Source organism: Muntiacus reevesi, chromosome 7, assembly GCF_963930625.1.
Source record: "Muntiacus reevesi chromosome 7, mMunRee1.1, whole genome shotgun sequence".
NCBI lineage: Eukaryota > Metazoa > Chordata > Mammalia > Artiodactyla > Cervidae > Muntiacus > Muntiacus reevesi.
In genome coordinates, this window is record NC_089255.1 from 58,602,816 (window position 1) to 58,620,216 (window position 17,401).

General features: G+C 35.5%; 1 protein-coding gene across 1 annotated transcript in view; it reads left to right on the forward strand.

The window, feature by feature from the left end:
- FAM227B (family with sequence similarity 227 member B) overlaps window positions 1–17,401 on the forward strand; it is a 49,713-nt gene that overhangs the window by 26,474 nt on the left and 5,838 nt on the right. Inside the window, exons 8-10 of the mRNA XM_065942038.1 lie at window positions 1,611–1,709; window positions 8,969–9,070; window positions 12,595–12,721. Coding sequence (XP_065798110.1) covers window positions 1,611–1,709; window positions 8,969–9,070; window positions 12,595–12,721 — 328 coding nt within the window. The remainder of the gene's footprint in view (window positions 1–1,610; window positions 1,710–8,968; window positions 9,071–12,594; window positions 12,722–17,401) is intronic.

Sequence of the window (17,401 nt, forward strand, 5' to 3'; positions counted from 1 at the left end):
CCTACCTGTGGATTTCATTGAAAGAAATCTTGAACTGTACTGAATCTGGCATTTAAAAACCTTTAGTGAATAAGATAAAATGATCCATTGAATGTACCTTTTTAAACCAAGACTTAGTCTCTAGTAGTGATGGTAAGTTAACTTCATGTGCCCCTTTTGATGAATTGCTAAGAAAGAATACTATGTTTAGTTAGGCTCTAGACTTACGATGGGGCCCATTGGGTTAGAATCCCATGATTGTTGATATCTATCTTTATCATAAAAGGGAAACTGTAGCATGTGTCCTGGATTTTTGCTAGTTCTGGTTTAGCCTACACTGCCATTTCAATAACTGCTAACCAAATGTGATTACTTAGCATATGAAATATGCCTGTTGTAACTCAGTTGAATACAGAGTGAAGTAAGTCAGAAAGATAAAGAACATTACAGTATACTAACACATATATACGGAATTTAGATAGATGGTGGCGATAACCCTATATGCAAAACAGAAAAAGAGACACAGAAATACAGAACAGACTTTTGAACTCTGGGGGAGAACGTGAGGGTGGGATGTTTTGAAAGAACAGCATGTATATTATCTATGGTGAAATGGACCACCAGCCCAGGTGGGATACATGAGTCAGGTGCTCGGGCCTGGTGCACTGGGAGGACCCTGAGGAGTCGGGTGGGGAGGGAGGTGGGAGGGGGGATCGGGATGGGGAATACATGTAACTATATGGCTGATTCATGTCAATGTATGACAAAACCCACTGAAATGTTGTAAAGTGATTGGCCTCCAACTAATAAAATAATATTAAAAAAAAAAAAAAAAAGAAAAATAGTTTAACAGTGTTGTGTCGGTTTCTGGGGTACAGCGACATGATTCAGTTATACTATATATATAAAATGTATTATATATATACACTTTTTAAGGTTTTTTTTCCATTATAGGTTATTACAAGGTATTTCCACTCTAGGTTATTACAAGGTATTGAATATAGTTTCCTATGCTATACAGAGGGACCTTCTTACTTATCTATTTTATATATAGTAGTGTGTATCTGTTAATCCCAAACTTATGATTTATCCCTCTCCACTACTTTCCCTTTTGATAACCTTAAGTTTATTTTCTATGCCTGTGATTAGCTGAATTTAAAAAATTTTTTACTTTAATTATACATAAATTTTAAAATTACTTGATTCAATTATTGAACAACTTTAAATTAGAGTTAAAAAATAATAACCATATATTTTATAAAATCTAATTATGATCTAGTATTTTTGAAGAAAATACAGTGTTCAAATTGAGATGTGCTGTAAATATAAAATAAATACTATATTTCAAGGACCTAGTACCCAAAGAAATATAAAATATTTTGTTAATAATTTTATAACATTTATTATAATACTAATACTTTAAATATATTTGGTTAAATGTCACTAAAACTTCACCTTTTTACTTTGTTAAAATGTCTACTAGAAAACTTAATATATATATGGCTCACATTAAATTTCTATTGAGCAGTGGTCGTCTATAACTATTAAATATGTACTCTTTATAAAGCCTATTTATATTAATGTGTCTTATAATACACACTAATTTGATTATATGTATCTTTTTTCCATAGGGAAAAGTTTTTAAAATCTGGAGAACTCATTTTCTCTCAGAAGCCTCTATTGCTCTTTTGCATGATTGCTTTTGGTGGTGGTTTCTCCATAAATTTAAGGTAAAATATTATTTTTTAAACTTCTTTAAAAAAGTTGATTTGCAGCATAATTTTTCATTAGAGGTAACACTGGTATTTTTTAATGTTCTGATCCTGTCACAAAGCTTGTTTTTTTAGATATTCTGCATATATTAGAAGTCGTGTTTGAAATCTAGAGTTCTTTTAGAGGAGTTAAAACCTTAATGTGGATTTCAAAGATCCAGAGTCTGTATTAGTCAGAAAAAGATTAGTTAAATCAAACACTGTAATAAATAATAAAGTTTTAGCTTTACTCAATAGCATAATGCACTGATGAGCACTAAAGAGAAAATCCACTGCAAATCAGTGACATTGAAAGAGGTATCACTTAGAAAACACGATATATCAGATTGGGAGAGGGTCCTGTCTTGATTCAGAAAGATGAAAACTCTGCTTAGGATTAAAAAGAGAAAGACATGGGTATCTGGGAAGCAATAAGAGAATGGAAATAAGCAATATGTGAGTCTTAGGTCAGAGAATACATGAGCCTGGAGAAAGTGGTAAATACCAATGGCGGCTGTGTGGCCTCTGGATCTAGAAGAATGAGAAGCAGAGTAATGCTGGGGATCACAGTCCAAGCATTAAGAAGGTGTGCTGCCCCATCAGGGAAGTCTGATATTAAGCTCAGTTCTTCACCTCCCCAGCTCAAATTGCCCAAAGAAAACTGCTGCTGGATTCTTTCATACAATGAAGGAATGAGTTCTATTGATTTTTCATAAAACTATTTGAATAGAGCATTATGTTCCTTGTGGCTCAACTGCTAAAGAATCCACCAGCAATGCGGGAGACCTGATTCGATCCCTGGGATGAGAAGATGCCCTGGAGAAGGGAAAGGCTACCCACTCCAGTATGCTGGCCTAGAGAATTCTGTGGACCATATAGTCCATGAGGTCGCCAAGAGTCGGACAATAACTGAGCAACTTTCACTTCATCATCACTTCACATGCGTTAGAATAATTAATGTAATTCAAGGTAAGAGTGTCTGTCCTGTATTTCTGATATTGTTAGGAGTTGAATGAGAAATAGGAAGTGGTGTATCAGTTCTACAAAGGTAATTATGTAGGGAAACATAAAATCAGACTTTCATTACCTTAACTTTCGTTTTCCAGATTTGGATTCCAAATTTGTATTTTTCCATAATAACAGAAAACATTACTTTCCCACTTAAATCTGTTAGGATTATATATATAACAAGTTTTTGAAGGAAACGTAGTCTAGCAATGTTTCTAGTAACTGCTTTGTCAAGCTACATTATTTGGAACAAACAGATCTGACACAAAAATGTTAACAACACATTACATTTATAGGGGTATCTGTGGAATAAGAAGGAATTAGAAGTCATTTTATCTGTAAGCAAACTATTCTCTATAAAGTACTGGCTTCCTGAAATTATAGTAATTATTTAAAAATCTTACAATTTAATAGCATTTCCAATATCGTTAAGATCTCTGTTGTGTTTTGAGGAACATTATATGATTGATCTGGGTGAGTGTTCTGTTATTGTTCGAAGGGAACTGAAAGGGTCATACTGAAGCAACATTTCCATGATTTAACCAAAACAGCGCCTCTTTCATCTGTTCTGTTCCTTACATTTCACCTATGATTTTATTTCTAAGAGGGTTCTTTCGTTAAGTGTATGAAGCCAGTGAACTAGATTAATAGCATGGCCTCTTGGCTTCCTAAATACATCAAATAAATGTGGTGAATGCTCAGACATTTTTATCAGCATTGTGTGGGAATATCTGTACTGTTAGGTAAGCACATATTTCAAGCTGTACTACATTTTCAGGTGAATACAAAACACATACATTCTACCTATTTTTAGGTCCACCTTATAAATGACAAATAGTACTGACTTTATAACTAAAATAACCTCCCCCCAAGCCACTAGTACGATTTAATTACCAACAGTCAATTTTATTACCAACAATACAAAATAATATATAATCATACTCTAGACTATAGCATGATTCAGTATGCTCCAGTAATTGTTAGTAACTAATATAAAAACAAATTTCTTTTATTACCTGTAACTTAGTGTTAGATTGATCTAGTAGAAAAACTGCTGCGCTTGAATCCAGGAAAGAGTGACAGACTTTATTTTGGAGGGCTCCAAAATCACTGCAGGTGGTGACTGCAGCCATGAAATTAAAAGATGCTTACTCCTTGGGAGAAAAATTATGACCAACCTGCTGCTGCTGCTGCTGCTGCGGCTAAGTCGCTTCAGTTGTGTCCGACTCTGTGCGACCCCATAGATAGCAGCCCACCAGGCTCTGCCATCCCTGGGATTCTCCAGGCAAGAACACTGGAGTGGGTTGCCATTTCCTTCTCTAATGCATGAAAGTGAAAAGTGAAAATGAAGTCACTCAGTCGTGTCCGACTCTTCGCGACCCCGAGCACTGCAGCCTACCAGGCTCCTCCATCCATGGGATATTCCAGGCAAGAGTACTGGAGTGGGTTGCCATTGCCTTCTCCAATGACTAACCTAGACAGCATATTAAAAAGCAGAGACATTACTTTGCCAACAAAGGTCCATCTAGTCAAGGCTATGGTTTTACCAGTAGTCATGTATGGATGTGAGAGTTGGACTATAAAGAAAGCTGAGTGCCAAAGAATTGATGCTTTTGAACTGTGGTGTTGGAGAAGACTCTTGAGAGTCCCTTGGACTGCAAGGAGGTCCAGCCAGTCCATTCTAAAGGAAATCAGTCCTGAATATTCATTGGAAGGACTGATGCTGAAGCTGAAACTCCAGTACTTTGGCCACCTGATGCAAAGAACTGACTCGTTTGAAAAGTCCCTTATGCTGGGAATGATTGAAGGCGGGAGAAGGGGATGACAGAGGATGAGATGGTTGCATGGTGTGCTGCAGTTCATGGGGTCACAAAGAGTCAGACACGACTGAGCTGAACTGAACTGAATCCAAGAAATTAAAATTTTAAATCTGGTTTTCCCACTAGTTAGGGTGAAATTTCAATACTTTGGCCACCTGATGTGAAGAACTGACTCATTTGAAAAGACCCTGATGCTGGGAAAGATTGAAGGCGGGAGGAGAAGGAAACAAGAGAGGTTGAGATGGTTACCTATTTTATCTGTTTATTGGGAGTTAGAAAATGCATTTAAAGTTGTTTGTTTACATAGAAGTTGTTTAAATGGTATATAGGGTATATGCTAAGTGTTCAGTGGATACATCTATCATTAGTATTGTTTATTGTTATATTCATAGTGAAAACAAAAATTGCTGGCCAATGTGTAGCTAATGATAAAAGTTTCCCTGATGATGTTTATAGAAGAATTCTAGTAATGATATATCCTTAAAGGTTTCAAAATTGTCCATGGAACTTTGGCCCTCAAAATGATTCAGAAGCCTGGAAAGTGTATCACTTATTCCCATAAAATATCAACGATAAGCCATATGTAACCCACAAAAATAACAACTTTTTTGAACTCATCATACAGAGTAAATCTGAAAGCAAAGAATGTTACCAGGGAAGAGTAACTGTATAATGAGGGCTTCCCTGGTGACTCAGATAGTAAAGAATCTGCCTCCAATGCAGGAGACCCAGGTTCAATCCCTGGGTCTGGAAGATCTCCTGGAGAAGGGAATGGCTACCCATTCCAGTATTCTTGCCTGGAGAATTCCATGGACAGAGGAACTTTGCAGGCTACAGTCCATGGGGTTGCAAGGAGTTGGACATGACTGGGCGACTAACATAAACACAAAGTAGTCAATTCATCATTATGACATAACAATGAAATATTTATATACCTAATTAAAATGCTTTGAAACACATGTAATAAAAAATTTAATACTTAAAAGAGAACTAGACAAATCTATAAATACATTAGATATTTCAGCACCTCTGTCTCAGTAATTGGTAGAATGTACAGAAATCAGTTAATGATACAGAATGATGTAGATGATTTGAGGAACACTTTGTTAACCAACTTTATGTATTTGATATTTATTAAGCATTCCTGTTAATGACAGTAGAATACACATTTTTCTCATGTACATATTAAATCTTTACCAACTATATTCTGGGCTAGGAAAACATTCTAATAAAATTAAAAGAGTTCAGGTCATGTTTTTAGACCAAAATGGAATTAGATTGTAAATGGATAACAGAAAGCTATCTGGAAAATCTTCAAATATTTGGAAACTAACATACTTCTCAGGAACTATGGGTCAAAGCAGAAATCAATAGGGAAATTGAAAAGTATTTTGAGCTTATTGAAAATAAAAATGCAGATTAAATTTGTGGGATATACCTCAAGCAATATTTGGAAATTTAAAGCATTAAGATGCCTAAATTTGAAATACGAAGCGTTCTCATAAACCATGAGCCCAGCTTCTAGTGTAGGAAACTGGAAAAAGAAATGAAAACCCAAAGTATGCAGAAGAAAGGAAATAATAAAGACCAGTTGTCGTTGCTTAGTCACTCAGTCATGTCCAGCACTTTTGCAATCCCATGGACTGTAACCCACCAGGCTCCTCTCGCCATGGGATTTTCCAGGCAAGATTACTAGAATGAGTTGCCATTAATGTATAAGAGTTCCCAAACAACCAATAACTCAAAGAATAAGTCACAGGGAAAATTAGAAAATAGCTTGAGACAAATGAAAACAAAAGCAGAACATACCAAAACTCGCAGGGAAAAACAAAAGCAGTGCTAAAAGAGAAATTTATAGTTTTAAACAAATCAATAAACAATATATCAACAACCTAAATTTACCTAGTTAAGAACTAGAAAAAGAATGACCAACTGAACCCTTAGTTAACAGAAGGAAGGAATGAATAGATTAGAGTGAAGATAAATAAAATAGAGAATTGAAAAATAGTAGAGAAAAGCAATAAAATCAAAAGTTATTCCTTGAGATCAATCAAATTGACAAACCTCTAGCAAGAGTAAGGGAGAAGGAAATGGCAACCCACTCCAGTATTCTTGCCTAGAGAATCCTGTGGACAGAGGAGCCTGGTGGGCTGCTGTCCAAAGGGTCGCACAGAGTAGGACACGACTGAAGTGATTTAGCAGCAGCAGCAGCAAGAGTAAGAGGACTCAAATTACAGTCAAATGAAAGTAGGAACTTTACTATCAGCAAAGAAATAAGAAGGATTAAGTGAACTGTGAGCAAACATAAAACAACAAACTGGATAGCCTATGTAAAATGGACAAATTCCTAGAAGTATATAATTTTCCAAGACTGAATAATGAAATAGACAATCTGAATAGATCTATAACTAGTAAGGAGATTAAATCAGTAATCAGAAACCTCCCAAGAAAGAAAGTCCTGGACCAAATGACTTCACTGATGAATTCTGCGAATATTTAAAGAAGAATTAACACCAGTCCTTCTCAAACTCTTCTAAAAAAAAAGCCTGAAGAGAAGGGAATACTCCTAGCTCCTTTTATGAGACCAGTATTGCCGTGATACCAAAGCTAAAGATAATACAAAAAAAAAAAAATGTACAGATCAGTATCCTCTTTGATGGATATTGATGCAAAATATTAGGAAACTGAATTCAGCAGCATATTAAAAGAGTTATACAGTCTGACCAATGAGCTTTATTCCTGGAATGCGAGAATGATTTAACATATATTAAACAGCTAGATCTAATGAGCATATCAGTAACTTGAATATCCATCAGCTGTAGGATAACTTTTCTTTTCAAGCATACCAAAACATGTATAAAAATTTACCATACTATTTTGCTACTCAAGTCTCCTGTGGAAGTATATTTGGTGTGTACGTTACACTGAATTGTATTAATCAAAGACATGTTCTGAAAGTTTCTGTCTAGATATTTCTTCATACATGATTGTAGGTTGTGTAGCTGAAACATGCCAACTTTATTCACTAGTAAATTATATATAATCTCATTTAATTCTCATACAACCCTAAATCTTAGAATTACTTCCCAATATATATATGATCCAGAAGTTTTAGCTATTAATCATTATTGTTTCTGCTGCTATCTCCATCTGTAAACTTATTACAGAAGCATGAGAGCTGTATTGAGAGTTAGGAGACCTGGATTCTAGTTTGGCTTTCAGTTACTTATCTGTATATCAGTTCAGTTGCTCAGTCATGTCCAACTCTTTGCAATCCTATGGACTGCAGCATGCCAGGCTTCCCTGTCTATCACCAGCTCCCAGAGGTTGCTCAAACTCATGTCCATCAAGTAAGTGATGCCATCAAGCCCATCTCATCCTCTGTTGTCCCCTTCTCCTCTTGCCTTCAATCTTTCCCAGCATCAGGGTCTTTTCCAGTGAGTCAGTTCTTCACATCAGGTAGCCAAAGTATTTGAGCATCAGCATCAATAATAGTTAACTGTGTATAACCTTAATGCTCTTAAGCTTTCTGGACAGTACTGCAATCACTAAATTAGAGAGATTTAACCTAGGTGATATCTAACTTCTATTTCAGTTCTAAGATACTATACATTTATGAATCCCAGCTCATATGGTTTACTAAGTTGATAGAAAATTACCACTGAATTTAATCATTTTTGGTGTTTATTACCAAAACCTATTAATGCCAGCTTGTGGTTCTACTGTCGATATCATAAATGAATTTGGACTGTTAATTCATCTATTCATTGCTTAATAGAGCAAGAATTCAAGATGCTACCTTAAGACTTCACTATAATGTTAACTATCATTATCTATAGATTTCTTCCTTCTTATGACATTCTACTTTGTTTTTAGTCTATCATGTCACAGTTTTACTAGTTCTGGCTATGGCTGTCTCATTCCAGTTATTACTTTAATTTTATGCTGAGTTACTTATTATAAAAGATTTGGAATGTCTATAGAGTGATAGAAGGTAACTATGTCATTGACAGCCTTGTGCATGCCAACCACTATTCAAGAAACTTTATTAATTCATCAAACATTGGTATGCTTTCTGTGTACCAGGCACGCTGAGGGCTTTAAATACAAAGTCAAACAAAATGTTATCCTGGTCCCAATTGAATTTTAAGATACTACTTTAAGGCATGTATATATTACCTACATTTGCAGATAAGGAAACTAGGACTTGCCCAGGATAGAGCAGCTAATGAATAATGGGGCCAGCACTTAAATTCAGGTCTGCATGACGCCAAAAACCCGTGCTCATTCCATTATAGCAACTGATCTGCTGTTTGAGAATAGATAGAATTACTGACATTATGTAAACAAATTCTAATTTTAAATTGTAATATTAATTGTTTTAATTCCATTCCTGTTTTATTTTTTAAGCCTGACAGAGAAAGTCAAGATTGCTTGTTTGATAGAATTTCAGAAAGTTATGTGTCACTTTTCATGAGCATACCTCTAAGCCGAAAGGATACATTCTTTCAGGTAAATACTGAAGTTAACTGGTTATGCAAATTATATTTATGGCAAATGAACTATAAAAAGTTATTTTATTTAAACACATGTGAGAACGTATTTTGTTACTTTGAAAGCAAAATTGCCTCAAGTAGAGTAAAAATGCTAATATTTTAAGTTATGCCCCCACTGCAGAATATTGTATTCTGCTGAAAGCCTTACAGAATCTGTTTGCATACTGAAAAATAGTAACTTACCCTATGCATATTGTTGATTTTTTAATCTACAAAATTATTTTCCTTTTACTTTATAAAGTATATTTTGGTCTAAGAGGACTTAACCTCTTGTGTTATGCATAAGTACAACACTAAGCACCTGTTACAGTAAAGAACAGTGAACAAATTTATGAATCAAATGTTCGTTTTACTATGTTAAAATAATTAGGTTAAAATAATTTATGTTCTTGAGTAATATGAAATGAAGGTGCGCGGAATTTAATTGAGTATTTTGAAATGTAAACATCTAGCATTCCAAAGCAGAAGACACATTCAAATACTTTGTTGAAATGACATCTGTAAAATCAGAAATACATAAGTGTTTTCAAGTCAGTAACTGTTTTTATGGATAAATCCTAAAATAAAATAAATGTCTATCAAGAAAACGTAAAATTGCCAAATATTTATACTCAATCTTGATCTATCTTACAAAAATGTACATACAGTATTATAGAAGGAAGCCAGCAGTGGGTTGGGAGTAAATAATCTGCTACTAAGTACACAGGTGATCTTGCAGACATTCAGTCTCTCAGTTCCATAGCCCATTATCCATCAGATAAAGTGGTTGACCCATGATTCATATATTGCCTTATAGAACACTGATATTCCAAAAGATAGACTAGGATTTTTTCTGCTAATATTAAATTTATTTTTCTTATTTACAGGAAAAATATTGGTGGTTAGGATTTTTGGTCATTAAATTGCCCTGAGATGACAAAAGTGGCTGGATTTCTCCTATCTATAATCTTTCACCTAGTCTGTCCTTTCGTGGTGGGTCTTGTCTATCTTATATGTGGTTTGATAAAGTCGAGCATGCTTTAACACAAGCCTTAAGAAAAGAATTTTTAAAAGCCTATTTAATGTGAACAAACAAGAAATGGCACTGTTACATAGCCCTCATTCTGTAATTTCTAGTCTTACATTTATTGTCTGAATGTTCTCCTTGGGATAGATGTGCCTTTTGATATCAAGATGTTGTCTTTATAATCTTTCTCAAATCATGACTTGATTTTTTCTGAAGTCCCTATTTTCAGTGGCATTTTTCAAGGAGAAATTAGAAGTTATTTAACAAAGATTCAAAGCCTCACTTGAGAACAAACAACATGTACACCTTAGTGATTGGACCCCTTCCCCTGTTTCTATTCTTGTGAACCAGACTAACTCCCTACAGATCTATTACCTCCGCAGCTGTATATTTAGAAATGGAGCCTCATCTCTCATTGACTAATTTCTGTTTTAACTCATTCAAATAATTGGTAGTTTTGTTACTAATTGGCTCATCTGAGAAAAACTATTAATATTTAAGAATCAAAAAATTATCTTCAGGTCTCACTATTCAGTATAAATTAATTGAATCTGATCATATGGCTTTTATTTCATTTTCTTCCAATGTCATACAATGATATTCCCTCAGAAAATTTCCCAACACCATCTGACACTTTATCTCTTTTCCCACTAATCTCCTGAAGCTGAGATATACACAGAAAACAAAATGTAAAAGTTCCCCTTACCTAGTTCAACTTTTTAATTACTAGCATAATTTTATATACCACAATTAGTCACAGTATGTGACTCTTTCGAGTAGTATTTTAAAATGTCCATGGCTGAGTCAATAAAATTAAATATTTTTTTAATTTTAAAACTTTCTTCCCTGCCTCTTTTTCCCTACCCAAAAAACTAATGAAATTCTTCAAAGAATACCATGACCTACCAGCAAATTTGAGCACTGCTGAGATAGGTGACTATATTAGTTTCCTATTGTTGGTGTAAAAACCATCATGAAGTTAGGGGCTTAACGCAATGGAAATTCATTGTTTTACAGTTATATGGATCAGAAGTCCAAAATGAGTCTTATGGGATTAAAATCAAGGTATCAACAGAGCTAATTTCTTTAAGAAACCCAAAGGAGAAATCATCTCTTGCATCTTCCAGCTTCTGGTGTCTGCCAACCTTCCAAAATAGTAAATAAAATATTGTAAATCTTTAACATAAAAATCTGGTATCTTCCTGTGTGTAGTTACTTCCTGAGAGAAACTTAGTAGTTAAGTGACTTTAAGTCTAATAGAATACTGATAGTACTATATATTTGTTGATATTCACTCATGGCTTTACAACTGGGGTTCAGTTCAGTTGAGTCAATCAGTCATGTCTGACTCTTTGCGACCCCATGGACTGCAGCATGCCAGGCTTCCTTGTCCATCACCAACTCCTGAAGTTTGCTCAAACTCTTGTCCATCAAGTTGGTGATGCCATCCAACCATCTCATCATCTGTCATCCCCTTCTCCTTCCGGTTTCAGTCTTTCCCAGCATCAGGGTCTTTCCAATGAGTCAGTTTTTTATATCAGGTGACCAAAGTATTGGAGTTTCAGCTTCAGCATCAATCCTTCCAATGAACATTCAGTACTGATATCCTTTAGGATTGACTTGTTTGATCTCCTTGATGTCCAGGGACTCTCATGAGTTTTTTCTGACACCACAGTTCAAAAGCATCAATTCTTTGGTGCTCAGCTTTCTTTAAAGTCCAACTTTCACATCCATACATGACTTACTAAAAAAACCATAGCTTTGACCAGTCGGACCTTTGTTGGCAAAGTAATGTCTCAGCTTTTTAATATGCTGTCTAGGTTGGTCATAGCTTTTCTTCCAAGGAGAAAGCTTTTCTTCCAAGGAGCAAACAATATAGTATAACCTCAGTAACAATTGGAGTTATGCTATATTAACTCACCTAAATGGACTTCAATTACTTAAAAGCATGCTTTTATTTCTCACACACACAAAGTGATAATTGTGTGACATAATAGAAGTGTTAGCTGATGCTGTGGTGGTAATCATATTGCAAAATACAAATATATCAGCATGTTGTACACCTTAAACTTACTCAGTATTACATGTCAAATATATTTCAATTAAATGTATATATACTTTTTATTATAATGACTGGAAAGAGGGTATACTTTTTCTTAAACAGGATATCAATAACAGGGTTAAATGAAATAAGTGTAGAATCATTAAACCTTAACTATTAGCCTCATCCTTTATCCAAATTAAATTTTTTTCCCAAAATGCTAACAAATAAATAAATTGATATGACTTTATTTTTAACTATTCTTTGTTCATATACTTCAGTTGTTGGAAGTACACAGAGGCAAAAAAGGCCAAAAACAAGTTATAAGGAGAAAAAGAGACATGTATATTTCACAAACTCAACAACTTCTTTTGTATTTTAGATAATGTTACATGAAATATGAAATTATTTTAATATGACTCTGTTTTGGTAGGTGTATCCTGATTGTTTGGCACAAGCTATCTATGCAACATTCCAGGAAGCATTTCCAGAATCCAGTAATCTCTTTAATGATGAATTTAAAGAAGATCTAGGGAATAATATTTTTCTTTGGTTGTCAGGTATGAATGTCATTTAAGTATTGATCATTACTTTGATATCTAATACTTTTGAATTGCAGTGTTTTGTTTACTCTAATCAAAAATTTTGTTGTTCTTTGTTTTACAAAACATGGAATATTGATGTCTATGTTTTAAAATAATAATGATGATTTTCTGCTGAAAATTCTGTTATAATACAATTAGTCAGTTATTAACTTTAGAGGGAAATAATTTTATAGGCAGTGAAATTCTTGTAGAAACCAAAACTGCCACAGAAAGAAAACCGTGTGATACATATTTTATATTTGCCAGAGAAATATTTCAAGCTGCTTCTTTTAGAACACTGCTGGCATTTTTATAGCAAATAATACTGGGTAAATTCTAGAGCTAACTGAATTTTTATATGACTATCATCATTAATCAAGGGAAAAAAATGTTTGAATCGTGATGTGTATGTGTGTCTGTGTGTGTAGGTAGGAGTTCAGTTCAGTCACTCAGCCATGTCCGACTCTTTGTAACCCCATGGACTGCAGCACACCAGGCCTCCCTGTCCATCACCAACTCCCAGAGTTTACTCAAACTCATGTCCATTGAGTCGGTGATGCCATCTAATATCTTATCCTCTGTTGTGCCCTTGTCTTCCTGCCTTCAGTCGTCCCCAGCACCAGGGTCTTTTCCAGTGAGTCAGTTCTTTGCATCAGGTGGCCAAAGTATTGGAGTTTCAGCTTCAATATCAGTCCTTCCAATGAATATTCAGGACTGATTTCCTTTAGGATTGACTGGTTGGATCTCCTTGCAGTCCAAGGGACTCTCAAGAGTCTTCTCCAATACCACAGTTCAAAAGCATCAATTCTTTGCCACTCAGCTTTCTTTATGGTCTAACCCTCATATCCATACATGACTACTGGTAAAAACATAACTTTGACTAGATGGACCTTTGTTGGCCAAGTAATGTCTCTGCTTTTTAAGATGCTGTCTAGGTTGGTCATAACGTTTCTTCCAAGGAGCAAGTGCCTTTTAATTTCATGGGTGCAGTCACCATCTGCAGTGATTTTGGAGCCCAAAAAATAAAGTCTGTCACTGTTTCCACTGTTTTCCCATCTATTTGCCATTAAGTGATGGGACCAGATGCCATGATCTTAGTTTTCTGGATGTTGAGTTTTAAGCCAACTTTTTCACTCTCCTCTTTCACTTTCATCAAGAGGTTCTTTAGTTCGTTGCTTTCTGCCATTAGGGTGGTGTCATCTACATATCTGAGGTTATTGATATTTCTCCCAGCAATCTTGATTCCAGCTTGTGCTTCATCCAGCCTGGCACTTCTCAAGATGTACTCTGCCTATAAGTTAAATAAGCAGGGTGACAATATACAGCCTTGACATACTCCTTTTCCTATTTGGAACCAGTCTGTTGTTTCATGTCCAGTTCTACCTATTGTTTCTTGACCTGCATACAGATTTCTCAAGAGGTAGATCAGGTGGCCTGGTATTCCCATCTCTGTAAGAATTTTCCACAGTTTGTTGTGGTCTGCACAGTCAATGGCTTTGGCATTGTCAATAAAGCAGAAATAGATGTTTTTCTGGAACTCTTGCTTTTTCGATGATCCAACAGATGTTGGCACTTTGATCTCTGGTTCCTCTGCCTTTTCTAAATCCAGCTTAAACATCTGGAAGTTCATGGTTCACGTACTGTTGAAGCCTGGCTTGGAGAATTTTGAGCATCAGTTTCTAGCATGTGAGATGAATGCAATCGTGCAGTAGTTTGAGCATTCTTTGGCATTGCCTTTCTTTGGGATTGGAATGAAAACTGACCTTTTCCAGTCCTGTGGCCACTGCTGAGTTTTCCAAGATGGAAAAGTTCTATACAGTCAGTTAAAAAAAGACCAGGAGCTGACTGTGGCTCAGATCATGAACTCCTTATTGCCAAATTAAAACTTAAATTGAAGAAGGTAGAGAAAACCACTTGACGATTCAGGTATGACCAAAATCAGTCCCTTACGACTATATTGTAGGTAGGAGTGGTAGAACTCAAAACACTGAAGGGGAGTAAAATTCCATATTGGAGTACTTAGCCAGAGATTTAGGCACTTAGGTTTAAAACTAAGGTAATGGAGAGAAAAATCTCTCCAATATTTTTTCCAAAGACTACTATACCATTATGAACTCCCAGAAGTTATTGACTCTTCTCAAGTACTGGAAAAGTGAGTGAAGTCTAGTTCTTCTCATAAAACTTTCTGTCCAAATTTTGACTACCTTTTTTATAATTGTTTTGTGTCAATTCTTAGTAACCAAACCATTTCTATAACAAAATGTTCCATGTTTTAAGGAAGGAGTCCTTGGGAGGTAAACTCTAGAAAACAATCTAGAGCACCAGCCCCCTCCATCAATACACACAAGACAGGAGTCTCCTAATTACAGAGAAAAATCCAACTAATTCAAATATAAGAAATAAAAAGAAAATGAGCACAGCATTCATACAAAAAAAAATATACCATAAGAGAACAAGTGAAGAACAGAACAAATTTCCTCTAGACCTGTTATAGAGTGAACTGTGTTCCCCCCAAATTCATATTGATTTCTGTATGTAAATATTATGAGTCACTTGCTTACTTAATCCTTTTGTTTGTGTTTTGTCATTCATTGTCTAGGGTTTTCAAGTCACTTATCATATCATCTGCAAATATAGTTTTCATACTTCTTTTGCAATTATTATGCTTTTAACTAGTTTCTGTGATGTATTCAAGCATGAATGTATGTAATATGCTGAAATGAGCAATAGCAATTAGTTAGGAGATTTATAAGGTAAATTCAGTGGGGATGTCTACTTTAGCCTGTTCCTATTGGTCTTCAAAGCATTCTACACACAAACTGCCTGAGTTAAAGTCAAGAACACTAAATATAGATCCCTTATCTGATTTAAATAGCAGAATAGATAGTTTGCTCACTTCTAGCCTGAATACATTTGTTTTCAAATGCATGTTGTTTCAAATGTTGAGTTTTAAAACTCAACATCTAGAAAACTAAGATTAAGATATCTGTTCCCATCACTTCATGGCAAATAGATGGGGAAACAATGGAAGCAGTGACTGAGTTTATTTTTGGGGGTTCCAAAAATCACTGAAGATAGTGACTGCAGCCATTAAATTAAAAGACATTTGCTCCTTGGAAGAAAAGTCATGACCAACCTAGAAAGAAAGAAAAGAAAGAAAGAAAGTGACATCACTCAGTCATGTCTGACCCTTTGTGACCCCATGGACTGTAGCCTACCAGGCTTTTCTGTCCATAGCATTTTCCAGGCAAGAGTACTGGAGTGAGTTGCTATTTCCTTCTCCAGGGGACCTTCCCAATGCAGGGATCGATCCCTGGTCTCCCACATTGTAGGCAGACACTTTTACTATCTAAGCCACCAGGAAAGACCAACCTAAACAACCTGTTAAAAAGCGGAGTCATTACTTTGCCAACAGAGGTCCATCTAGTCAAAGCTATGGTTTTTCCAGTAGGCATGTATGGATGTGAAGGTTGGACTATAAAGAAAGTTGAATGGCAAAGAATTGATGCTTTTGAACTGTGGTGTTGGAGAAGACTCTTGAGAGTCCCTTGAACAGCAAGGAGATCCAACCAGTCCATCCTAAAGGAAATCAGTCCTGAATATTCATTGGAAGGACTGAGGCTGAAGCTGAAACTCCAATACTTTGGCCACCTGATGTGAAGAACTGACTCATTGGAAAAAACCCTGATGCTGGGAAAGATTGAAGGTGGAAGGAGAAGGGGACAGAGGATGGTTGGATGGCATCACCGACTTGATGGACATGAGTTTGAGTAAGGTCTGGTAGTTGGTGATGGACAGGGAGGCCTGGTGTGCTGCAGTCCATGGGGTCGCAAGGAGTCAGACATGACTGAGCGACTGAACTAAACTGGTTCTTCCAACATAAGCTATTTATCCCTGTTGAACACCTGCTTCAGTACTTCTCTGTGGGCTGTTTCACCTTAGGAGAAAATATTTGTGTAGCGAAAAGATCAATATTTATTGCCTCTCCTTCACATCAGGCAGAGAAATGATTTAAAGTGAAGGGTAGGGGTGGCTAAAATGGGAAGCTTAAGGAATCCTTGGGATGAAACTGTACCTTAGCCTGACTATATCAATGTCTATATCCTGGTTGTGATATTGTATAATAGTTTTACAAGGTGTTACCATTGTGGGAAACTAAATAGAGGGCCCAGGGATCTCTCTGTATTATTTGTTGCAAGTGCATGTAAATCTACATTCATCTCAGAGTTAAAAAAATTCAAACCTGCATTTTCTTAAGATAAAAGGTAGCTATGTGGGTGGAAGTATATGAATATTCTGTACAACTACCGATATCAACTAAAGCTAAACATATGTTAAATTTGGATTAGCATATTTCTGACTCCCAGGTACATAACCTCCAAAAATTTACATATTTCTGTAGACCAAAAGTATAAAATGTTCATAGCAGTGCTATTTATATAATAATCAAAATGAACTGTCCAAATGCCCACAGTAATATAAAATTTAGATAAACTGTGGAGTATTCATATAATGAAATACTGCCAGCAATGAGGATGAATGAACTATAATCATATACAGTAGCAAACAAATCACACAAACAAGGTTGAGGGGCCAGGCACAAAAAGGTAGATCCTATATGAGTTCTTTAATAACAAAGTTCAAAATCTGACAAAA